This window comes from Capra hircus, chromosome 3 (assembly GCF_001704415.2).
Source record: "Capra hircus breed San Clemente chromosome 3, ASM170441v1, whole genome shotgun sequence".
In the NCBI taxonomy this organism is placed as follows: domain Eukaryota; kingdom Metazoa; phylum Chordata; class Mammalia; order Artiodactyla; family Bovidae; genus Capra; species Capra hircus.
The window spans coordinates 62,177,614-62,204,518 of NC_030810.1; the positions used below are offsets into that span (position 1 = coordinate 62,177,614).

General features: G+C 38.9%; 1 protein-coding gene across 1 annotated transcript in view; it reads left to right on the plus strand.

The window, feature by feature from the left end:
- Positions 1-26,905, plus strand: part of WDR63 (WD repeat domain 63) — an 83,908-nt gene that overhangs the window by 12,612 nt on the left and 44,391 nt on the right. Inside the window, exons 5-13 of the mRNA XM_018045688.1 lie at positions 2,326-2,475; positions 3,853-4,052; positions 9,038-9,154; positions 12,765-12,955; positions 13,719-13,843; positions 16,772-16,861; positions 18,499-18,585; positions 21,876-22,004; positions 24,754-24,827. Of these exons, the coding sequence (XP_017901177.1) occupies positions 2,326-2,475; positions 3,853-4,052; positions 9,038-9,154; positions 12,765-12,955; positions 13,719-13,843; positions 16,772-16,861; positions 18,499-18,585; positions 21,876-22,004; positions 24,754-24,827 (1,163 nt within the window). The remainder of the gene's footprint in view (positions 1-2,325; positions 2,476-3,852; positions 4,053-9,037; positions 9,155-12,764; positions 12,956-13,718; positions 13,844-16,771; positions 16,862-18,498; positions 18,586-21,875; positions 22,005-24,753; positions 24,828-26,905) is intronic.

Below are 26,905 nucleotides of genomic sequence, written 5' to 3' on the forward strand. Positions count from 1 at the left end.
TTGTCAGAAGGAAGCACTGCCTCTGGGGGTGGGGAGCAGACATGTTCATGATTATTCTCGTTCGGCTCTGATTCCCTGGGACCTAGAGTAGGTGAGCAGTAAGTGTGCAGTGAGGTAGCTAAGTCGTCTTCTTTGCCCTTCCCTTACCCAATGAGAGTGGAAACTGTGAATCTGCTCTCAGCCATTCGTTGGCCTATATTCCTGGTTCTTGTCCTGCCATCTCCATGACTTCAGGTAAGTTACTGAGCCTCTCACCTGCAAAATGGTGGTACCAGTAGAGCTGTCGTGAAGACTAAATAAGCCAAAACAGGAAAAGCCCTTTGTACAGTGCCTGACACAAAGCTGGGGCTTCATACATGTTTGCTATGATTATTCAAAAGCAAAAATTTGAAAGGACAACTTGGTCAGTGGGCAGTTGAAGGGAACGGGGTGTCAAAAATAAGCAAAAAATAAAAGAATGGTAGTTTCCAAGGAAAAGAAGTCAATTCACCTTTGGGGTGTTGCATTCAAAGTGGTCATGAAAGTTGCCTTCCGGTCTAGCATCCTCATGAGGAAGTGTATTCAAACTGAGGGAGACAGAGGAGTTTGCATGGTTGCCCAGTAGCAAGAAAAGTAAAAGAACGCCATAGAGTTTTAAAATACCTAAGACTTTTAAAATTTGATATATTTGTTAGTCAACATTTTCAATTTCATTTTTATGGCTGTTTTTCTCTGTGTTTTAGTTTTTTATTATGGTGGAATATTTCCAGTGTATAGAAAGGTATACATGATGAAACAAATATCTATGCAGAATTAACAAATGTTAATATTGATATTTTATCATGTTTACTTTAAAGTCTTTTGAAACAAAATATAACAGATAATGTTTCACTCCCTCTTACACATCCTTCTTAATTTAATTTTTCAAACATCTCTATAAGGAGGTATTGCTCTAAGGTTGTTGTCGTCTTTTGTCCATGGTTTGATACTGTCACCATGTATGTATGTTCTACAGATAATATATCTTATTGCTTAAAATTTACATAAAATTATACAACTTGTTTTGCAGCTTCTGTTTGTCACTGAATTGTAAAATTCTAGGATCTATTCATTTTGATACATTTAGACATCGTATACACACAGATTGAGTTTGTTCATTCCAACTGTCTTATGAGATTTTAGTTTCTGATTATTCCACAGTGTATCAACCCTCTCCCTACTAACATTCATTTAATTGCCCTTTTTTTTCACTATTATGAATAAGGCAGCAATAAACATCTATAGGTCTATATCTGTATTTATAGCCATACCTGTATTTCTCTGCACCTCTTGCGGAAATCTTGGTTTAAAAAAACATTCACTCTTTATAATTTAGTGGATATCATGTTTATTCATACATGTAATCTTCTTATCAAAAAGCATTATTAAATCAGAGAAAATTAGTTTTGTATTTTATCAAGTTTTAGCATTCCATATTCTTCAATTCTTATCACACATCTTTTCCCTTTATTCTCCCATCTTTTTCTTTTTTCAGCTTCCTTTTTTTGTCCTTAAATTCTTTCTTTTCTGCCCTTTATTCTTCCCTTTTTTGCTTAGTTTCCTTTTCATAACCGAGCAGCATGAACCAACTAAGAAGAAAAACAAGAAGGGAGAGCTTAATGAATTTATATAAAAGTAAAGTTTGTTGCAAAATATACGTGCATAATTATAAGCTAAATTTGGTTATATATATATATGTATATTTTTTGCTGAACTTATCTCTTTTAAAAAATTGAAGTATAGTTGATTTACAATGTTGTGTTAGTTTCAGGTGTACAGCAAAGTGATTCAGACATATATATACACACACACACACACATATATACACACATATACTTACGTATAGATTCTTTTTCAGATTCTTTTCCCTTATAGATTATAACAAAATTTTGAGCGTAGTTTCCTGTGCTATACAGTAGGTCTTGTTGGTTATCTATTTTATATATAGTAGTTTGTATATGGGGCTTCCCAGGTGGCGCTAGTGGTAAAGAATCCACCTGCCAATACAGGAGACACAGGAGACATGGGTTTGATCCCTGGGTTGGGAAGATCCCCTGGAGAAGCAAATGGCAACCCACTCCAGTATTCTTGCCTGGAAAATCCCATGGACAGAGGAGCCTGGTGGGCTACAGTCCAAAGGGTCGCAAAGAATTGGACACAACTGAGCGCGTTCACACACGTTCACGTACATTAGTATGTACATGTTAACCCCAAACTTCTAACTGATTTCTCTTCCCTTTTCCTCTTTGGTAACTATAAGTTTGTTTTCTGGGAATACATTTTAGAATGCTATTTATTTTATTCCAGCCCCCAGAACTACCAGAAGAACAAGAAGAATACAAAGATCATATTCCTGAAGAAACATATATTTATAAGCCACCTATTTCTAAACCATGGATTTCTTTGGGCAGTGAAAAAGAAATCGAAGAAGAGTCAGTTAAGGACTCTACAAAACAGGTCAGCAGCTTGAATATGGTCACCTGCCTAGAGCTGAGCAACACTTATTCCTGAGGAATCCATATGCTTTGCTATGTTTGCTGTGGGGTTATGGTTTTTCTTTTGATAGAATGGTCACTGTCTTAGGTGGGTGTTATGGGTTGAATAACAAGGGTTAGACTGCCTTCATGACTTCCCTGGTGGCTCAGATGGTAAAGCGTCTGTCTACAATGTGGGAGACGTGGGTTCGATCCCTGGGTGGGGAAGTTCCCTGGAGAAGGAAATGGCAACCCACTCCACTACTCTTGCCTGGAAAATCCCATGGACGGAGGAGCCTGTTGTCCATGGGGTTGCAGAGTCGGACACGACTGAGCGACTTCACTTCACTTTATGGGTTGAATTATATCTCCTCCTGAAAGATAAGTTCAAGTCCTACCCTCCAATACTTCAGAAAGGAAATAAGGGGAGTTTTATCCAATATGGCAGGGGTCTTTATAAGAAGATGGTGTTGTGAAGACAGAGACACCCGGAGAACACCATGGAAGGTGGGGGCAGAGGCTGGAGTGATGGATCTGCCCCAGGGAACACCTAGGATTGCTGGCCGAGACAGCAGAAGCAAGGAAAGAGGCAGGGAGCCCATTCTCCCGCAGAGACTTCAGAAGGAACCAACCCTCTAACAGCTCTTTCCCTTTTTTTTTTTTTTTAAGTTGGGGTATAGTTGCTTTACCATATTGTGTCGGTTTCTGCTGCACAAGGAAAGGAATCAGCTATATATACACACATCCATCCTTATTACAGACTTCCAGCCTCCACAAACAAGTGAGAATAAATTCCTGTTGCTTTAAGCCACCTAGTCTGTGGTATGTGATTACGGCAGCCCTAGGAAACTAGGGCTTTCCCAGAGCAGCCCTTGTGAGGAGCAATTGTGTACAAGTGATTAAAGTGTCTCTGAAAAGAATGGGGGTGCAGCAGGACAGAGACACGGCAGAAGCCTTGCAGGGGTGCACTCTTAGGCCAAAGTCTAGCAGAGGGAAGCTTCAGCCTGCACCCCTAGGGAACTCTGGAGTGCTCTGGAGTGTAAGTTATACCTCAGAGTTGTCCCAAACAGAAGCAAAAGGGATGGGCTTACCTACGTCTCCTACTGTCTATCCCTGGTCAGGATATAAACTGCCAGTCACTTCCTGTTCCTTGTACCATCAGGCAAAGTGGCCTGGTAGCCCTAGAGCATCCTCCATGGAGGAGCAATAGGTGGTGGCTTTGGGAACCGAGAGCGCAGGACCTGGAAAGATGCACAGAAATTACATCCAAGAGGATGTGGGCAGAGCACCAGTGCTGTCGACTACAGATCTGTTCTTCTCCAGAGACTTTTGTCTCCTTTACTTCTCACCTGTGTTGCAGATCACATATATGATTTCTCGAAAACGAAGTGAATTTGGTGCCCCCATTAAGTTCAGTGACCAGAACGCTTCCAGTGTGAAAGATGCCTATATTGAATGTACAGCCTACCCAGATAAAAATTTCACCCTTAAGCAACTTGAGAGAGATGTTGGCATGCAAGTCGTCCCCCAAATCAAGGAAACAAGTACTCAGACAAGATGGTAAGTATGAAATGAATATATATATATATATTTTGTTTTTTTCAAAAGCAACTATGGTAAAACCTAGCAGTTTCTGTGATTACTGTGAGAGAGCTTTATAATAGAAACTAATTGACAGTGATGCCTCATCTCCACAGAGTAATCCAGCTCAAGAAAAACTAATTATCACCGATGCTTTTTAAAAATCTTACTAGGAAAATGAAATACAAGTATATATATGGCTGTGCAAAGGGGCTTCCCCAGTGACTCAGTGGTAAAGAATGGGCCTGTAAAGCAGGGGACGCGAGTTCAATCCCTGGGTTAGGAAGATCCCCTGGAGAAAGGTATGGAAACCCACTCCCGTGTTCTTGCCTGGAGAATTTCATGGACAGGGGACCCTGGCAGGCTACAGTCCATGGGCTCGCAAAGAGTCAGACACGACTAAAGCAACTCAGCGCATACACAGGCTTATTTTTAGGATTAAAAAACTTTTATTTTGAAATGATTTTAGATCTATAGAAGATAAGCCACAAATGTTGGATATGATTTTGAGACCTAGAGAAAGAGAAAACTGTCCAGAATTTTTTAAATGACCTGAACAGTTCCAGAGGGTGGTATAAGCAGAGATCACAAAGGACTAGCCCAGGTTGGGTGGATGGAATAGCAGAGGCAGAAGATAAGCAGATTCTCTGTGGCAGGCAGGAAGGCATTTTTTTTCAAGTTCTGAAGCAACGAAGAGGAAAGATTAGAGCTATTAAATAAGTTGAGCCAGATTAATTTTTGAGAGCTTAGTATTGAAACTCCAACTAAAAATCTTAATTTATCTACTTAAAAAAAATTGGAATATATAATGAAACTATATGTAACCTTATCCTGTATTTTCAAAGTCTCCTGTAAATGTGTTATCATACTTTTGTAAATTAAAAAATTTAAACTAAAAAAAAAAATAAAGATGAGCAAGGCAGTATGTATTGGAGCACAGAGGGGAAAAAAAGCCTGTAATTGAGGAGACTGGCCAGAGTCTATGTGTGTGTGTGTGTGTGTGTATGTGTATGTGTGTGAGTTGCTTAGGCATGTCTGACTCTTTGCGACCCTATGGACTGTAGCCTGCCAGGCAGCTCTGTCCATGGGATTCTCCAGGCAAGAATACTGAAGTGAATTGCCATGCCTTCCTCCAGGGGATCTTCCCGACCCAGGGATCAAGCCCCTGTCTCCTGCACTGCAGGCAGATTCTTTACCACCGGGGAAGCCCAGATAAGAGTCTTCTACAATTAAAGCTGGTCGCAGGTAAAATGACCAGTGTCTAAATAAAGTGGTGGCAGTAAACCAAGAAAGAGTGAAAAGGAGACATGTGTAAATACAAATCCTAAAACTCCCATCATTAGAACCAACAAACAATTAGCTAATTTCTCTGCTTTTTTTTTTTTCTTAACAACAAAACTCTTCACAGAAGTTTTCCACATTTTCTAATTCTACATTTTCTTCTTCCATTCTGTCTTAAGCCCACTCTAGTCTTAAGAGGGTCACCAAAGACCTGCAGTGGTCTGATTGCCTAATCCAGTTTTCAGATACCCTCTCTCTCCATTGCTCAGCAGTATTTAACATAGTTGGCTGTTTCTTCTTCTTGGCTTTTGAGCAATATTCAATGTGCTCTTTCTAACTCACTGGCAGCTCCTTCTCAATCTCTTTTACTGGATCCTTGTCCTCCCAACTTCTAAACATTAAAGGACCCCCAAATCTAACTCCTTTTGATGTTTTTTCTAACTACACTTAATCCTTGGGTGAATCTTTTAAGTTAGAGCACATGTACATAGATACCAGGGGTCAGGACGAAACATGAGTCAGAAGCCAGGGAGAAACATGGACAGACAGGCCAGACCAAAAGAGATGAAGAGAAGGACAAGGATTGGTAGACAAGGACTGGTAGTCAAGTCTTGGCAGAGAATTAGGACATCAAGAATCATTAAACACTGACAAGTAAGGGGTAAGCCCGGAAGGAGAGTTGTGATTCATTAGTACAAAAGAAACTTGGATTTTGAGACAAATTTCTTAGTCAAGCAAACTAGAGATTTCTGTTTACTCAGCCATAAAAAGGAATGAAATTGGGTCATTTGTAGAGATGTGGATAGACCTAGAGTCTGTCATACAGAGTAAAGTAAGTCAGAAATTGAAAAACAAATACTGTACATTAACGCGTATATGTGGAATCTAGAAAAATGGTACAGATGAACCTATTTCCAGGGCAGCAAACATAGAAACGGACTTGTGGACAGAGCAGTGGAAGGGAAGGAAGGAAGGAATTGGGGGATTAGGACTGACATAGAGACACTACCATGTGTAAAATAGATAAATAGTGGGACCCTGCTATAAAGAACAGGAAGCTCATCTCAGGGCCCTGCGATGACCTAGATGGGTGGGATGTGGGTGGAGTGAGAGGAGGTCCAAAAGGGAGGGGATATATGTATACATATAGCTGATCCACTTCATTGTACAGAAGAAACTAATGCAACATTGTAAAACAAGAATACTCCAAAAAAATAAAAAGCATGAGTCAGCCAGGGTAGACTCAGGAAGGAGCTTATGACAGCAGGGACCCTAACCACAGGACTTTAGATTTAGTAGGTTCTCCGTGCATGTTGAGTGATTATGGTGGACAGGTGTTTCTGTGTAGATGGAGAGAAAAAATGAGAAATAGCTGCAGATCTTGACCCACAGAGTGGAGGGAAGTTGGAGGAGTGAATCAAAAGGAATTCAAATAATTCACATCCACATAACTTAGGAGAATGCTGGTGCCATTTACTAAGATCAGAAATTAGGTGGAAAAGATGGGATATATGATTGTGATGGAAGAAGTAAAAAAAAAAAAAAAATCAAAGATGAGGCTCAAAGATTAATGACTATGAAAACAAACGTTTACAGTGTTCTTACGACATACCACGCATTTTTCTAAGTACTTTGCACACACAACTCAGTTAATTCTCACAACTGCCATCTGAGGTAGGCACTATTTCCATTTTACAAATAAAGAAACTAAAGCAAAGGGTTAAAAATGAAAGCACAATGTTTATAACATAATTTAAATTTTAAGCAGTATTGAATAGATTTGCTGAGAAACAACAAAACAAATCACATGTTAAAAAGTGAGAGTGCGATCCTTTTGTAGTTCATGAGCGTGATGACTGGGTGTTCACGCTGCTGCATGACATGTGCCTCCCCGCAAACCTTGTTAGGACACCGGCACATTACCCGTCTGACGTGAAGGAAAAAATAAAAAAGTGAGAGTGACTCAGTCATGTTGCTACTTTGAAGAAACCACCAGGAGCCACATAATCCTACCCAGAGGGTCCTAGTGTGGACAGAAACCAAAAGGTAAAGCTAAGATGTGAACCCAAGTCTCTGGTTCCAACACCAACATTCTTTCTCTCCATCATCCTGTCTTCTCCTGTGGACGCTGATCTAGGCAGGGGAAAAAGAAGTTACTGTTCAATTAAATATGAGCAAAACTCTCTTTAGCACTCTTTTTGATTACTATCCATTAATATACTTGCCTTTCAGAGACATGTTACTGACATTTGTTTGACAAACACAGATTACATACAACCTAAATTCTGGAGCACTTAAAATGTGCTAGGCGCTGTTTTACAAGCTTTGCGTCTATTAACACATTCAGTACTTACCATGACGCTGTGAGCTAGGGGACATTAAGAACTTCAGTTAGAGATTAAAAAACAGGCACAGAGAGGTTCAATATTGGGTTGGCAAAAAAAAGTTCATTTGGGTTTTTCCATATGATGTAACAGAAAAACCCAAACAAACTTTTCAGCCAACATGTAATTAATTAGCTCAGGGTCACATAGCTAGTAAGTGACAGAACCTGGCTTCAAAGCCAGGCAGCCTGTCACCAGAGTGCACTCTCTTAAGGATTGTATTATATGATCTTTCTACAGCCCCATACCCTAAAATCAAGAATCTCACCCAGTCTAGTGGGTGAGACTGACAAAGCCCAGAGGTATAATACAATGTATAATGTCCAAGGGTAGAGGTGAATACTGAGAGCAAACTGGCTGGAATAATTTCTCCCAGAGTCCTGCTGTCATTACTGCCAAAATGTAAATTATTTCTGGTTTTATACATTTAGAGCAGAGTTTCTCAACCTCAACACCACTGTCTGGATAATTCTCTGTTGTGGGTTGGGGGGCAGTGCCGTCTTGCACTCTCTAGGGTGTTTAACGACATCTCTGGGCTCTATGCACTAGGTGCCAAAAGCACTTCCAGTTGCGACAACCAAAATTGTTTCCAGACATTACCAAATATTCCTGGATTGAGACAATGGGATAGGATCTCACTGGTTGAGAAACTCTGATTTAATGAAATGAAGAAAGACTGAAAAATAAATGTAACAAAATGTTAATAATTGAGAAGAGACTTGTGGACACAGTGTGGGAAGGAGAGGGGGGACTAATTGAGAGAGTAGCATTGATATGTACATACTAGCATATGCGAAATAAGTAGCTAATGGGAAGCTGCTATGAATATATAATATAGGGACCCAGCCTGGCAGCTCTGTTATGACCTAGAGAGGCAGGATGGGGAGGCAGTGGGAGGGAGGGGATATATATATGGCTGATTCATGTTGTTGTATGGCAAAAACTAACACAACATTGTGAAGCAATTATCTTACAATTAAAAGTTTTTAGAAATGTTAATAACTGATGAATCTGGGTGAAGAGTGTATGGGAATTTCTTATACCCTTCTTAAAACTTTTCTGTAAGTTTAAAATGGTATCTAAATTTTTTAAAATAAAGAACTTGCTGATTACATCAGGGAGAAATTCACAAATACTTTGAATGGCAGTTGGTATGTAAGGTAAAGAAAAAATTCAATATATAGAATTTAAATATAAAATAATATCTTAATATGGTCACAGAGAAAAATCTTTGACCTGCCATGACCTGTATTTGTCTTTGATCTAATTTTTGGTATTCAATTTCTTTTAATTTATTAGGACACGTCCCAAAAATGCTACTACGCAATATTATCCAAGAGAATTTTTGGAAGAAGAAAAAGAAGCATTGGGACAATCAAAGACTTTGACTGAGTTTCTTAACAGTGTGTCCACAAGGTAAAAATTGTGTATCAAATTAAAAAAAACATAAAATGTGTTTGTTTACTTATAATAAGAGACCTTAGAAAACAACTTCATACCTGATGTACAGGTAGAAAGTGTGAAGACAGTTCTTAGACACCCATGAACATGTGATACTTTCTACAGATACACTCTAGACCTTCCAAGCTAGGGCCACACCAAACGGCATGAACCTGGAACGTATATACTGTTGAACATGTGAGGATGTTTTCCTAACAGTAATCACCATTTATTTACCATGGTTTCTATTATTTAAGTCTTTTTCCTGATTTTTCATAGGATTACAAAGATGGGGATGTTGTGGATGTTGAGGATGACCATCACCATGATAGGAATTTACAAAAATATATTTTAAATGAGAATCTGAATTCAGCTCAGATATAATTTTTGGATGTGCCATCCTTATCTCTAATTCCTATGTTGCTGCACTCTTATTGGCTCTGAAAGAGAAGTGTCTTCAGAACGCCCCCTTCACTCATACCAGGGCCCTAGGCAGACCCTGAGGACTTCTAAACCAGAGAAAAAGTTTGAAGGTCTCATCAAGGTGATATCAGAGTTCAAATGAGTGAAACCAATGGTGGACAAGTCTGCCAGCTGTGCCAAAAGGTTGGGTTCCATTTTTTCCCAAAATTAAAGATTTGCTAGACAAATTCATACATAGCCCAAGTTAAGCTTTTGTTTATTTTTAAGGAAACATTTTAAGAGTAAATGTCTTGAAAATTCCAACAACTCTCAAAAAGTTGTTACCTAGAGAGAATCTGGTTCAAATTTTCAGTATAATTATTCAGAAAGAGCTTATTAACTATTTGCCACTCACTCACAACAAATATGCTATAGTTTTTCCTAGGTGGACAATTAGAAAGAAACCAGAATATCTGAGGTTTCTTTTCCTTTCCACACAAAAATTCAATAATTATTGAAATTTTCCTAAGAACACTAAAAATGAGAAGTCTGTCTATATACAATCAATTTTGAGGGAATAAATGCCCTATAGCCAATTCTCAATTATCTATACTGTGTATTATCTTTAGACTTGGACTTTTATTCTTCCCTTTCAATTGCCATACTTATGAAGAAAGGGATAGTGAAGAGCTTCATAATTCCTTCCATGAGATATGGGATGGAGGAGCCAGAACTATAAGAAAAAGGAGGGAAAATTGGTACAGGAATTTTAACAGCCCTGGCCAAGAATAAAAAAGAAACCTGCATAACCATCACAGCCATGCTTCCCACACTAGAACTGTTTTAAGGTTTGGTTAATTTTTTAAAATTAAAATAAACCTTGTTTTGTTCTGGAAGAGAACTCTTTAAGAAATGAGTTCCTTCCTTGCCATAGAATTTTGTCTAGAACAAACTAAAGCAAGCATTATTTGCAAAAGAAGAAAATGATCTGAGAGGAAAGTGAGAAACTTCAAGGGAGTTCAAAGCAACTGAGAAACATTCATCTTGAGGTTAAGAAAAAGAAAAAAACAATACCCATGGGCTTTCACTCAGACTACAAGCTTTGCAAGCCTCAGATTCATCACGCTCAGGAACCATGCAGTACAGTGCAGGGAAATCAAGAAACAGGAAACCAGAGAAAAGGTGTTGTCTTCACTTCTACCTTGTGAATTACTTCCCAGTGCAGGCTGAAACAGAAAGAAATGATTTTGAAAATGCTATTAATAACAAATGCTTCTACTTGAGACTGAGTTTAAACCTTGAAGCTCTGGGTGTGATCCTGCCCTACACAGGGTGATTCAAACTTTAATGTGCATATGAACCTCCTGGGCATCTTGTTAAAATGCAGGTTCTGACTCAGTAGATCTGGGGTGGAACCTGTCACTCTGCATTTCTAATAGCTCCAGGTCATGGTGATGCTGCTGGTCCAAGGAAATGCATCTAGTTTGAAAGATGAAGTACAAAAAGAATTTAGTCCAGAATATTCAATTGTGCAGTGAATGGCTGTTGTTGTTTAGTTGCTAAGTCCTGTCCGACTCTTTTGTGGGGACTGTAGCCTGCCAGGCTCCTTTGTCCATGGGATTTCCCAGGCAAGAATATTGAAGCGAGTTACCATTTTCTTCTCCGGGATATTTTATCGACCCAGGGATCAAACCCACGTCTCCTATATTGGCCGGCGGATTCTTCAATGTGCTACCAGGGAAGCCCACAGTGAACAGTAGTGAATGATTAATGACAGAGGCGTTAAATGGTACCCTTGTTTAATGTGCTAGGAATATCTATTATGATACTGCTTATATTTAATCATCTAACTAAAGGGTTTATTTTTCTTTAGGAAATTCATAATTGAAAAATCACTCTTTCAACTTACTGTATTTATTTTTTAAAAATCAAGTTATTTGGACTTTTGATCATCAGGGTGAAACCTTGGGTGGCATTCTAATTGTGGGAAAGCTCCCAGAGGCCTTGGGAGTGGGCTGAGTTTTCAACCCTAAGCACATAAAGGGACAATAGACATTATAGCAACTTATAAAACAGGAACTTGTCAAGCTGAGTTCCTTAAACGAAGAAGAGTACTCAGATTGTTTTTCAGAGGAGCACTATTAGTACTTTTAGCAGGATAATTTTTCATTTTTAGGGACTGTTTCATGCACTGTGGGAAGATTAGAAATAGAATTAAACACACTAGCACGACCCAGATGCTGTGACAGCTAAAACCACCACACACACACATGCATATACACACATTTCTAAACTCCAAATCTTCCCTTGAGAAACTCTCATTTGTTGTTTTGAATTATACATATAGTATAATTATTATATATACCAGTATAATAATTATATATAAATACAGTAATTAGCATACATGATCATTTGGTATTGAATATGGCTGAAGGAATTTGCTCTTTCTATCAATTTGGAGTTTCCCAAAAGCAGATGAGATCAAGTTCAAAGTAGACATTTACTGAGAAGTTCACTGTGAAAAATAAAGGAAGAGGAAGCATGATTGAGCAGCAAGAGCTGCAGACAAAGTCTCAGCCAACCCAACAGAGGGCTGCAGAGGAAGACGGCCTGTTGGAGGAGTCCTGCCCGGGGCAGAGTCGGCAGCCCTGGAGCCTGCAGCCCCCGAGCTCTCATTGACCCACAGAGAGCATGACCTTGGCCGGAAAGCTGAGGCAGATTGTGATGCTGTTAGAGGCTACTGTGGGTTTCCCCGGTGGCTCAGTGTAAAGAATCTGCCTACCGTGCAGGAGACGCGAGTTTGAGCCCTGGGTCGGGAAATCCCCTGGAGCGGCATGGCAATCCACTTCAGTATTCTTGCCTAGAGGAACCCATGGACAGAGGAGCCTAGTGGGCTACAGTCCATGGGGTTGTAAAGAGTCAGGCATGACTGAAGCAACTGAGCATGCAGAGGCTGTCAGCTAACGTACCCTGGCACTAGAAGCTCTGAGTAGCACACTGCCATGAATTTTTTTTCGTTTAAGTCATTTAATATTTTACACAGGTGTTAATCATTAATTATGAAATACAATGGAGAACATTTTTTTCCTCTCAGTATAAATGAAGCAGGAGGAGCTGCTGGAAGACGTATCACTGAATACTAAAATTCAACCTCTTAATTCTTCTTTTCTCATTTACAAAATAGTGTGGAAATCGCCCTACAGCAAAATGAAATCATGAATACATTTATTCATGACTGGAAATGCCTGGCAGAAGAAGAAGGCACCTTTGGGGATAAGACGGATACCCATCTGAAAGAGTACCAGTCCTTTACTGACCTTCACAGCTTAACTGAGAAGATGGTCACCTGCGTTTCCTGGCATCCGGTCATCTACGGTGAGGCAGAGCCTTGACTGGGATTCCCTCCTGGGATGACATCAGAATAACCTGTTGCTTTTATATGTAAAGTTGCAAACTGGCTCACTTCCAATAAGACAGTCTCTATTCCTGAGTGCCTGCACCTGCCAAGAGCTTTCTTCACCCTCCCTTCATCTCTTCTCCCAGCTACCTTTTGGGACCACACTGTGGTCTGTACTTTATAAGGAGAGGACCAGAGCTCCCACGTTGCCCAGCTGGTGTAATGCCAAATCTGGATTTGACTGGGACTTGTTGGGCTCCCAAGGCTAGCTTCACTCCCTGCGACACTCTGCCTCTCTGATTACTGGGCAAGATAAGAGACGCAGCTCCTTTAAAGTGCTTAGCAGCTAAGTGGGTAGGAATGTGCGAGGGCGGAACGATGGACAGAACCAGCCTTGCTCTCTTTCTTCCTCCTTTCCTGCCCAGTGTTGGCCCTCTCCTCACAAAAACAAACATCTTTTGTTCTTACTAAGTCTTCAAAGTGCACCATTGATTTTATATCAACAGTCCATCTCAATTTGGACCCGCCACAGTCAAGTGCTAATAAGCAACAGTGGCTACTGGCAACCAATGTATTATTAGACAGTACAGCACTAACAATACTCTTGGTCTCCTGTAGAATATTTTTACACAGGTTCCATTAAATGGAAGTGAACAGTGACTATGTAGAAAGTCAAAACCTAAAAACACTTCTCTGTGCACAATGGCTGCAGATTTTAATTCCCAGTTGTGTTCCAAACAGGGCTAATAGCTGTGTCAGTGGCTGTACGACTGTCCTTTGAAGAGAGGGTCCACTTTTCTGGTAAATTATTGCTGCAACCATCACTGATTCTTTTCTGGAGTTTCTCCGATCCCATACATCCTCAGGTAATACAGGAGAGTCATCCATATGGTCTAAAAATTTCAAATACTGCTTTCACATATCTTTAGCAGTTTTAATTGCAAATCATTTTATAATCACTTAAGGTTATAAACCCCTATAAAGCTAGGCTTTCTTCGGAATTTTTTTTTTCATTCAATTTGAGCAAAACTCAAGTTTACACTCAGCTTATTGAAAAAGTTTATTGAACAAATAAAAATATTATTTTAAAAAAATTATAAGAGAAATGTTCAATTGATTTTAAAAGAGCAAACTCTTTTATGGGCTTTATTTCAATACTAATTGTTCAAATGCAGAGACTTTAGTGTCCCATGAATTCCGTCAATTCCAAGGATCACCAGCAGGAGGTAGTAATGAGTAAAGATGACTGTGTGGGGGATGGTGGGGAGTGGTGGGGACTGTGGCTCTGGAGAGTGCACAGCCCATCTGTGGGGACAGTACTCCAGCTGTTGCTGTCAAGTGGTCCCACTTGTCGACAGAATCCAGCAATTTTGTGTGAGATCTCCCAAGTTTTAAATGCCTCAGCTAAAACTAAACCAAAACACACAGCAATCCAAATAAAACAGGCTGATGGCTGGGTTTAACCCCAGTGTTCAATTTCCAATGTCTGCTCAAGATGAGTTCTGTTTAGGGGGAGGGAGTTTATAGTATTAAATTAAGTTTTTTCAACATACTTAAATATATTAATATTTTGCTTCTATAAAGCATTGTATAACTAAAGTTTCCCTAGTAAGCCTTCAGTTCAGTTCAGTTGCTTAGTCGTGTAACTCTTTGTGACCCCATGAACCGCAGCACGCCAGGCCTCCCTGTCCATCACCAACTCCCAGAGTCCACCCAAACTCATGCCCATTGAGTCAGTGATGCCATCCAACCATCTCATCCTCTGTTGTCCCCTGCTCCTCCTGCCCCCAATCTTTCCCAGCATCAGGGTCTTTTCAAATGAGTCACTCTGCATCAGGGGCCCAAGGTATTGGAGTGTCAGCTTCAACATCAGTCTTTCCAATGAACACCCAGGACTGATCTCCTTTAGGATGGACTGGTTGGATCTCCTTGCAGTCCAAGGGGCTCTCAAGAGTCTTCTCCAGCACCACAGTTCAAAAGCATCAATTCCTCAGTGCTCAGCTTTCTTTATAGTCCAACTCTTGTATCCATATACGACCATTGGAAAAACCATAGCCTTGACTAGACGGACCTTTGTTGACAAAGTAATGTCTCTGCTTTTTAATATGCTGTCTAGATTGGTCATAACTTTCCTTCCAAGGAGTAAGTGTCTTTTAATTTCATGGCTGCAATCACCATCTGCAGTGATTTTGGAGCCCCTCAAAATAAAGTCTGACACTGTTTCCACTGTTTCCCCATCTATTTGCCATGAAGTGATGGAACCAGATGCCGTGATCTTAGTTTTCTGAATGTTGAGTTTTAAGCCAACTTTTTCACTCTCCTCTTTCACTTTCACCAAGAGGCCCTTTAGTTCTTCACTTTCTGCCATAAGGGTGATGTCATCTGCATATCTGAGGTTATTGATATTTCTCCCGACAATCTTCATTCTGGCTTGTACTTCCTCCAGCTCAGCGTTTCTCATGATGTACTCTGCATAGAACTTAAATAAGCAGGGTGACAATATACAGCCTTGACGTACTCCTTTTCCTATTTGGAACCAGTCTGTTGTTCCATGTCCAGTTCTAACTGTTGCTTCCTGACCTGCATGCAGGTTTCTCAAGAAGCAGGTCAGGGGGTCTGGTATTCCCATCTCTTTCAGAATTTTCCAGCCTTAGCCTCCCCTCTTCCTTCTTCCTTAATTCATCTGAATAGAGACAGTTTTTACTGCTAGACATCTAGATGCTTTAATTATCATAGATACTGAGATCAAAGTGACAGTTCTGTCATTCTTCCTCCTTGGCCTTCTTACCACAAAAATGGTGCCATCTCTCACTGGGGTTTTCTAGCATTTTCCAGTAGTGTAGAACTACTCTCCATCCCATGCCATGGAAGTGTGGCTGAACCTCCTGGCAAATAGGAAGAGCAAAGAAACACTCTCCTTTCCTCTATTTTGAAGAATAGTTTTTAAGAGATATGCAAATAATTTTTTAATGATATAATGCAAGTGATTTTGTCTTTGCTCTAATCAAAACTATAAGAAAGTATTAAAAGATTTTATTTTCAAAAGTAGAGTTTTCTCTAGAATTCATAAAATACCAAATAAACCAAGATAATCCACCCCAATTCCAATTTGAAATCTTTAGCTCAGTGCTGGTAAACCAGTGACCTTTGGAACCTATATTTTTGGTCATTAATGTTTAAAGAAGAATGATACCCATGCAGGTGTTGAGCTTGGTGGTGACACAGTAGCACAGATGCTAACTATGGTTAGTGTATCTATTTCCTCACACTGCTGTATTCCTTGCAGAGCTTCCTCCCTATCCCCCAGGCACTTGATTTTTTTATGGGTTCTGTATTATTTTAAAATTTGAAATAATATCACTGGCAATACCGTCATCTATTTTTGTTCATATGTTTTATTTTTGAGTGCTCATTCTGTGCCATGCTAGTATATACAGATGGAAATAAATCATACAAATATCCTGACCTCCCATAGCTTGCTCTCCACACTTCTCAGAAGCACTGACTTCATAGTCTTTATTTATTAAAAAAAATAATAACAGTGATCCACAGGGAGTGGAGGAGGGGAGACCAGGTCTCCTTAAGAACTCTGCTCTCATGCGCTTGATCAACGTCCAGAATAAAATTCAGCAAAAGCAGCTTCCACTCCGCAGGTAGAATTCTGGGAATGGACTCCATGTGCATGTTTTAAAAAATAATTATAAAATTAGACTTTTGACTTTATTAATATTGTTTTCTTGCTATGATCATAATAGTTTTTCTCATTCTCTCTTGAATTTGGGAATTTACCTTAGCTAATGCTGGAAAGCCCAGATGACATCTTCTGCTTCCAGTTCTGTCCGACTGACCCTAATATCATTGCTGGCGGCTGCATAAATGGGCAGGTACATCTGGGTTATATTTTTCAGCTCTTTATTAATTTAGGCAGAATTCTGTTATACATTTTGACTGGTTATTTTTTTGAACTTAAGGGTTCAATTCAGCAGAGGAAAGGCATGCCAATTGCATGCCAATCACCATACCAGGAACTGGGGTATAAAAATGTGGTAGATATGGCATCTGGGCTCAAGATGTCCACAGGATAACCCAGTTATATGGTAACTGGAAGAAAACCAGGTCAGATCTATTTGTGTTGCTGAACTAGAACCATACATTGTGTGAGATTCCAAGGAAGAACAAAAACCATAGGCATAATACCTCTTGGCCAGGAGGCCTCTTCTGAAATTTCCCTAGGGGTAGCAGTTAGGGAATGATCCAGGATTTAAACAGAATTCTCTGGAAAACATACCTATATCACTGAATTTATGTGTATATAATTTGACACCTTTTTAAAAGTATGTAATTTGTATAGAACTTAGATTCTCTTTTCCAATTCCAAAACAAAACAAAAAGCTTATGGCTATTTTATGATCAAAGTTTAAGTTCATTGTGATATAGTGAATTTGACCATTACAAGGGTATAATGACCTTTTATCATGTGGCTAGGAAAGCTTTTTTGTGGTTGAAATGTAAATGACTGCATCATTCATGCTCATTTATCGAGAAGCAAAACATCTAGTAAACTAATTTTCTTCCATGGTTTTGTTCAACAATAACTGGTGGTTATGAGAATCCAGAGCACATCCTCCAAGCCCTGCAAATACTGCCCTCTTTACTGATTGAGAATGTGACACAACTTTTCAGAATATTTTAGAAAAGCAAATGATGAAAATAAAATCAGCCACAATTTTGTAATCCTGATCTTTTAGTGTATGGAAATGACTTTTAATCATTGAAAATTATTCTAGCACTGCACATTCTACTTTGTTCTGATTTTTAAAAAAATGACCATCAATGTATATGCAAATTCATAGCTGGCCATGCTGTTGCTACTGCTGTAGAGTCGTTAAGTTGTGTCTGACTCTGCAACCCCATGGACTGTAGCCCACCAGACTCCTCTGTCCATGGAATTCTCCAGGCAAGAATACTGGAGTAGGTAACCATTTCATTCTCCAGGGGGATCTTCCTGAGCTAGGGATCAAACCCAGGTCTCCTGCTTGGCAGGTGGATTCTTTACCACTGAACCACCTGGGAAGTCCTGGAATTGGCCATGATATTCAGTGAAATAGAAATCATCATTTCCTAGCCTTTCAGTCAATTTTGGGTGTTTGTACTTAATTCTGGAGAACAGACTTTTTTCCTGGGTCTAAAGCAGTTATCCCCATAATCAGTACATTCCTCCAAACAGAGGAAGAGCTGTTCCCAAAGCAGAGAGAATTGCATGATGTGTATCTTGGATTAAAAAATTTTGGCATTCATTAATACAAGCACAAAAAAGAGCTGAAAATGCTTTTATAGAGAACAAAACTCTTCTATATTACCTTTAAAAGTTACTGACTTAGGATATAGGCTATTTTTTATTATCCTCCCAAGGTGATTGATTTATCAGAGTGCATACAGTACCAATAGATTTTTTAAATGTTCAAGACTCAATTTGCTAATTCCTAAAACTATGTTATAATAACATTTATTTCTCTTTTAGGTTGTCATGTGGGATATTACTGCACATGCAGATCGAATAGAAAATATCAAAGCAGGTGGTAGTAGAAGTAAAAAAGTCACTCTCAAGGTTAGTTTTTATAACTTTTCACCTGCAGGTTTATTCCATTCAGGAGTTTGTCACAAAGTAAATGACAAGGTTGCCAAGCTAAACAAAGACTCAACAGAAAAAAAGTATTATTTCCTGTCTTCACATCTGCTGCAGACACGTTTTGTGTTCCTTTTATGTAGGTCCTTGAAACAATAGAATGGGAAAGACTAGAGATACCTTCAACAAAATTAGAGGTACCAAGGGAACATTTCATGCAAAGATGGGTACAATAAATGACAGAAATGGTATAGACCTAAAAGAGGCAGAAGATATTAAGAAAAGGTGGCAAGAATCCACAGAAAAACTATACAAAAAAGATCTTCATGACCCAGATAATCATGATCGTGTGATCACTCACCTAGAGCCAGACATCCTGCAATGCAAAGTCAAGTGGGCCTTACGAAGCATCACTACAAACAAAGCTAGTGGAGGTGATGGAATTCCAGTTGAGCTATTTCAAATCCTGAAAGATGATGCTGTGAAAGTGCTGCACTCAGTACCAGCAAATTTGGAAAACTCAGCAGTGGCCACAGGACTGGAAAAGGTCAGCTTTCATTCCAAGCCCAAAGAAAGGCAGTGCCAAAGAATGCTCAAACTACTGCACAATTACACTCATCTCACACACTAGTGAAGTAGTGCTCAGAATTCTCCAAGCCAGGCGTCAGCAATACGTGAACCGTGAACTTCCAGATGTCCAAGGTGGATTTGGAAAAGGCAGAGGAACCAGAGATCAAACTGCCAACATCCGTTGGATCATCAAAAAAGCAAGAGAGTTCCAGAAAAACATCTATTTCTGCTTTATTGACTATGCCAAAGCCTTTGACTGTGTGGATTACAATAAATTGTGGAAAATTCTGAAAGAGATGGGAATACCAGACCACCTGACCTGCCTCCTGAGAAATCTGTATGCAGGTCAAGAAGTAACAGTTAGAACTGGACATGGAATAACAGACTTGTTCCAAATAAGGAAAGGAGTATGTCAAGGCTGTATATTGTCACCCTGCTTATTTAACTTCTATGCAGAGTACATGATGAGAAATGCTGGGCTGGATGAAACACAAACTGGAATCAAGATTTCCAGGAGAAATATCAATAACCTCAGATATGTAGATGGTACCACCCTTAGGGCAGAAAGTGAAGAAGAGCTAAAGAGCCTCTTGATGAAAGTGAAAGAGGAGAGTGAAAAAGTTGGCTTAAAGCTCAACATTCAGAAAACGAAGATCATGACATCTGGTCCCATCACCTCACTGCAAATAGATAGGGAAACAATGGAAACAGTGACAGACTTTATTTTGGGGGGCTCCAAAATCACTGCAGATGGTGACTGCAGCCATGAAATTAAAAGACACTTACTCCTTGGAAGGAAAGTTATGACCAACCTAGACAGCATATTAAAAAGCAGAGACATTACTTTGTCAACAAAGGTCCGTCTAGTCAAAGCTATGGTTTTTCCAGTAGTCATGTATGGATGTGAACTGCTGCTGCTGCTAAGTCGCGTCAGTAGTGTCTGACTCTGTGCAACCCCATAGACAGCAGTCTACCAGGCTCCGCCATCCCTGGGATTCCTCAGGCCAGAACACTGGAGTGGGTTGCCATTTCCTTCTCCAACATGGATGTGAGAGTTGAACTATAAAGAAAACTGAGCCCCAAAGAATTGATGCTTTTGAACTGTGGTGTTGAAGAAGACTCTTAAGAGTCCCTTGGACTGCAAGGAGATCCAACCAGTCCATCCTAAATGAAATCAGTCCTGAGTATTCATTGGAAGGACTGATGCTGAAGCTGAAACTCCAACACTTTGGCCACCTGACGTGAAGAACTGACTCATTGGAGAAGACCCTAATGTTGGAAAAGATTGAATGTGGGAGGAGAAGGGGACGACAGAGGATGAGATCGTTGGATGGCATCACCGACTCAATGGACATGAGTTTGAATAAGCTCCAGAAGCTGGTGATGGACAAGGAAGCCTGGCATGCTGCAATTGATGGGTCATAAAGAGTCAGACATGACTGAGCAACTGAACTGAACTGAGGGCCTTGATAAAAAACACCACAAAACAGAATGTACTGTCTATCCCAGGAGTTCTTTTTTGTGGTCACTGTTGTTAAATAAAAGAGCCAAGGGATTCTCTAAAGTGATCCAGTTGAAAAAGCACTGGAGAGAAACTCCACATATCCAGGCTCTAGATCACAGTTTCATGAGTTTGGGTATGTTCCCCTACCCCCGAATACCCCCAAGCATTGATTTTCTTGCGTATAAAATGAGTTACAATCCTTCTTGGTAATAATATGCTCTGACTTGTGAAGCCATGGATTCTGCCAAGAGGTCTGGGAAGAGATGCCTCAGCTCCCAGCTCAGTACTCACCTACCATTTGTACATTCCCATCCCCAGTCCTTCAACCTGAGCGTCACAGATCTCCAACCAAGAAACCATGGATGTTGTCTTCTGTGCACTTAAAAAAAAAAAATACTCCTTCAAAAATGGGATCTCATTGGTTCTTTTGGGTATGGGTCATTCATTCTTGTAAAAAGTTTAGAGGTAAAATCTTAGACTAAACTGAAGTGGAAAGGAGCTAATCTAATTAGGGGCTTCCCAGGTGGGGCAGTGGTAAAGAACCTACCTGCCAATGCAGGAGATGGCAGAGATGATCCCTGGGTTGGAAAAATCCCCTGGAGTACGAAATGGCAACCCGCTATAGTATTCTTGTGTGTGTGTGCATGTGTACTTTAAAACAAACATTTATTATGCTCATGGATTCAGTGGGGAGGCTTTTAGAATGGACTTAATGGGTTGGCTTCTTTCTGTTCCACTCTCTTTGGTGCCTCATCTGGGGAGACTGGCGTCTTGAAGAAGGGGGCTGCTTGATAACTTGGGGTGGGATTATCCGAAGGCATCTTCGCTCACATACTTGAGGGGCGATGCTGGTTTTTGACCCAGGCTTCCCCAGGCCTTTGACGGGTACAGGTGCACCACATGGTGGCTCCTGGCGGTGTCTTCACATGACTACTTCAGGCTTTCTTCTAGAACATCATAGAGAATCACTTCCACTGCCCGTTCCAGTATTATTGCCTGGAAAAGCTCCCTGGAAACTGAAGCGAAAAGAAGATAATCTAATTACCTAACTATATAATACATAGAAATACTAATTTATGTTTTTCTTTGAATTGGTATTTCTTCAAATTATTGATTTTAATTGGAATGATACATTAAGTATGAGTTCCTTCATCAGCTCTCTGAAATCAGCACATAACTTTCTTGTAACATTTTACAGCCTATGTTTCTCCTTGAACCAGAGAATAATAAAGAAGCAATGTATATCAGACACTGTGCAGTCTCCTCAATAGAAAGTGGACATAGGAAAGTAATTACAGATATACATTGGCTGCCTGATACATTTGAGGTGAGTCTTGATGGCTTCATACTTTTCTCCTGCTGACTTGTAGGTTTTTGGAAAATTTTATTCAAAGTGGATGTTTCAAGTCAACAATTTATCTGCATTTAAATTGTGAATTATCAGGAACTAAACATCACACACTGTCACTGTTGACAAATCAAGATGTGATTTGGGGATGAGAAGAAGGCCAGGGTTTCAACTTCCATGTTTCATAAACCACTAAAAAATGTAGGTAGTGTCAACACTAATATAATACAATAATGGAGATAATGAAGGTTGTAAAAATAGAAACAAATATTTTACACCTTCGCGAATTTAAATTTTATGATTTCAGCTGTTTAGAGCAGGCAACTCTGAAGATCTGTGACATGTGATAATGTGTCATTTTGCAAGGTGGTCTTGACTTGAGTGCACCGTGAGGCTGATAGGTGAAAACTCTCGACACTTGAGCTGTGAGTGAGTCTGGCTGACTGCCCAGCATTTGTGCTGCAGTTTCACTTTGTAGTTCTGTGCTTTACCTGCAAAGTCTGGTGTTTGTGAATCTGAAAACAAATAAACCTGCCAAATGTTTCCCTTGAGGAACTGGGGGTCTATTATGTATTTTGAAAAATTAAAAGATAAGAATATTGAAGAATATTCTAAAAACTTAGAGTTTTGAAGGTAGAAGGCAATGGCACCCCACTCCAGTACTCTTGCCTGGAAAATCCCATGGATGGAGGAGCCTGGTAGGCTGCAGTCCATGGGGTCGCAAAGAGTCGGACACGACTGAGCGACTTCACTTTCACTTTTCACTTTCATGCATTGGAGAAGGAAATGGCAACCCACTCCAGTGTTTTGCCTGGAGAATCCCAGGGATGGGGGAGCCTGGCGGGCTGCCGTCTATGGGGTCGCACAGAGTCGGACACGACTGAAGTGGCATAGCAGCAGCAGCAGAGTTATGAACGGTGATTAGCCCTTCAGGGTATTCAAGTGGATTTTGCAAAAATACAATTACTTTTCAAAGTTCTAATGGGCCAAAATAAATACAATGAATCAGAATATCATAATCCTGGATTCTATAGTTTTCTAAGCTAAATTATATTGAAAGAAATTTAAAAATATGCACATGTAATTTTTTTAATTAAAAAATAAAGAGCAAGTAGCAAAATGAAGAAAAACATTTGCCCCAAATATGGTAAATACAAATTTCCAGTAAATAAGCTAAAGACATATACTGAAAAACAATTAGCAGATAAACAGGAAAATCATTCAGAGTTTCTAATAATCAAAGAAATTAATCATAAAGCAACAATAATGTATTCTTTTGGACCTATTTAATTCTTACATGAGACTTTCAAGTATTATCTTGTGTTAGAAAAGATGAAATGGTGAAATCAATAAACTCTAACATTACTGGTTTCAATATAAAAATTTTAGAATACAATTAGCCAATGTGGTTCTCAAATCATTCACATTTTCAAAGTTTTTGACCCTTAATACAAAATTTGGGGAATTTATATGAAGAAATAATCCAATTTATACAAAGAAATCCAATTTATATCCCAAGATACACAGTCACATACGTATCTTGACAAATCATGTCAAAGTATATCCATGAGAAAGATTGGAAAAGGATATATGGTAGAATTATATTTGATTTTAACGACTTCTATTTCCCAAACTTTCATAATATGATTATATTTTGAATTTTTTTTCAATCATTAATGCATAAAGCGCCAGAGTAAGTGCAAGTCTGGAGTCTTGAGGTTCCTACAAGAGGGAAGCCTTGTTAGAGGGAAAGGAAACATGGGTTCCCGCTTGTTTATCAGTCTCAGTGGAAGGTGACAGCTGTAACTGAACCTGACTGGGCTCAGGCCACACAGCAGAGTCAGCCAGGTTTCCAGGGTCCTCGCTCCTGTGACGCCAGCAGGCCTTACCACTGCAGCACCTGCATTCTTCTCCCGCCCCTACTTTTACTGTTTATTTGCCGCCGGAACCCTCCACCTTTGCCGTTTTGCTCATCAGTTCTATCGGGTAGGTAGGGTATTGGGAAAAGTCATTTTTTCCTGTTGATTTGAGAGTAGCGCTGTCATAGGTTGCCACAAAAAATCTTTAACCTCCTTTGAGAGCTGGCAGGTTGGAAACGTGGACCGTCAGGACTCTAAGCCACTAACCCTCCTTGGACTCCTCTGTGTGCTAGCAGAGTTGTGCCACTACTTACTGAAAGAATGCAGGTGCCCAGCATTCACTGCATGCTATCTCTAATTTAACACCAAGCCTCTTATCTATTGATCTTACCTGCTTAACAATCTCATAAAAGCACCTATGTTCAGCTCCATAATTAACAGTGAAAAACAGAATGCATTTCTGCTTTTCTATTACATTCTGCATTTCTAATACATTTCTATTACATTTCTAATAATAATAGTAATGAAGTTACAGCATATCATCTGTATATTAAAAACCAGAATGGTTTATGACTACATAGGTAAGTTTTCAAATTGCAGTAACTGAAAAATCTTAGGATGGAAATTTATATTCATACTAACTAAAACTAATTTTAAAATGTAAAAATGTTTCTGTGAAAAAGGACTGGAAAAGATGTATGTCAGAATTATACTTGATTTCAAAACCTTCCAGTTCCCAAATTCTGTGTTTGTATTATGTTCTTTTAAAAAATGTTAAAGAAGAAAAAATTTTAACATAAAAAGCTTTGAGAAAAAAGTCATCACTGTTCTAGGTACACAGAACTTATTTCTAGCATTTTTAAAAATAGATTAACAGATTGGGAAACGTCTTTGAAAATCGAAGTGGAATATCCTGTCAACTTGTCACTTGTTCGGCAGACTGGTATGTCTTATTTTAATCATTACCTATTTGTTTTCAAACAATATCTTTATCTGATGCTTATTAGATTGTTGTGCTCTTCTGTTCCTTAAATAATCTTTGTTGCAGCAATTAAGCCTAATTAACTAAAGGACAGAATTTTACATTGTTGCTGGTTTTAAAAAATCTTCTTATGGATACGAATATATTGTAGAAAGAAGAATGAACTAGATTTCATGATTGGTAATATTGTATAAACATTATCCGTAATTATTCTGGTTCTTCATAGTCAACATATTTGAAATTTTGCAATGTTTGTTTATATTCAATTTTATCTTACAATTATGAAGATGACAACATTTAATTGGGAAAGTTTCTTTTAGAAGGTGAAAGAGTCTTGCATTTTTTATTGAACATTTATTACAAGTGTTTTTATAAATAATTCAGTAACTATGTTGAAAATATTTATTTTTAAAACTTATATCCTTCAATTTATAGAACTGAAAATTCATAGTGAAGTAGGACATATGAATGGGAATAGTATTATCTGCATCCAGATACTAGCAAAACTTTACAATTCCAAATAGAAATCACAACACCTTAAGCTTTAGGCACTGATTGCAGCAGAATCAGCTATGGAATGGCAGATGAAGGCATAAATAATTGAATTAATTAACCCTGTGGTCATGTATTGGGTACAGTTCTGTGATTACAAGCAACAGAAATTGACTATAGTTACCTTAAGTGAACAAACTTAATTTATTGGAAGTTTATGCCAATGCTGTAATACATGCTTTAGCAGGTTAACTCTTTTTATGTTGTCAATAACCCTGAAAAAATACTTATGGATCAAGGAAATGAGGCTTTGAAGGCAAATACATCATCTATCTATAGCTCACTATGTATATAGTGAATAGCCAGAATGAATGGCCAGCCTCTTCCATCAGAAGGGATCGGTTCCAACAACTGTATAACTGTTCAAAATTCAGAGAAGAGGTAAACCCAGAAATAAACCTGTACATATGTGCTCAACTGATTTTCAACAAGGGTAGCAAGGCAATTTAGTGGAGGAAAATAGTGTTTCAACAAATGGTGCTAGGACAAATGGGTATTCACCTGTAAAAGAATTACCTCACACTGTATATAAAAATTAATTGATTCATGTTAATGTATGGCAAAAACAATACAGTATTTTAAAGTAATTAGCCTCCAATTAAAATAAATTTATATTAAAAAATTAATTGAAAATGAAATAAAGAGCTAAATGTAAGAGTTAAAACTAAACAGCTCTTAGAAAAAAACATGGACACACATAAATATAAGTGTTTATGACCTTGGATTAGGTAATGATTTCCTAGATATTACACCAACAAAGGAAATGCAAATCAGAATCACTTTTGATAGATGCCACTTTACACAGACTAGATAGCCAAAATAAAAAAGACCAAAAAAATAGTGAGTGTTGTTGACAATGTAGAGAAATTGGGATCTTCAAGACAAAAGAAATAATACATCTGGTAAGGATGTAGAGAAATTGGAATTCTCAAAAACGATTCAGTTGCTTTGGAAAACAATCTTAACAGTTCCTCAAAAGATTAAACATAGGTGCTACCATGTAACCCAGCAATCAAGTCCCCAATATATATCCAAGACAGATGAAAACCCACACCCACACAAAACTTATCAACAAATGTTCATAGCAGGATTATTCATAATAGCAAAAAGGGGAAGTAACCCAGTTTTATTTATTCATTCATCAGTGCATCAAATGATGAAGGGGTAAATAAAGTGTAGTATAGTCCACACAATGGAATATTAGTTGACAATAAAAAGGAATGATGTACTGATATATACTACAACATGAATGACCTTCAAAAACATGCTAAGTGAAAGAAGCCAGTCACAAAAGACCACATACTGTATGATTCCATTTATATGAAATGTCCAAAATAGACAAATTTGTAGAGACAGTAAGGAGATTAGTGGTTGCTCAGGGCTAGTGGGAGGGACTGAAGGAAATGGGGAATGACTGGTAATCTGTACACAAATTCTTGGGGAGAGGTGATATAAAATCTTCTAAAATTGATTTTGGTAATGGTTTG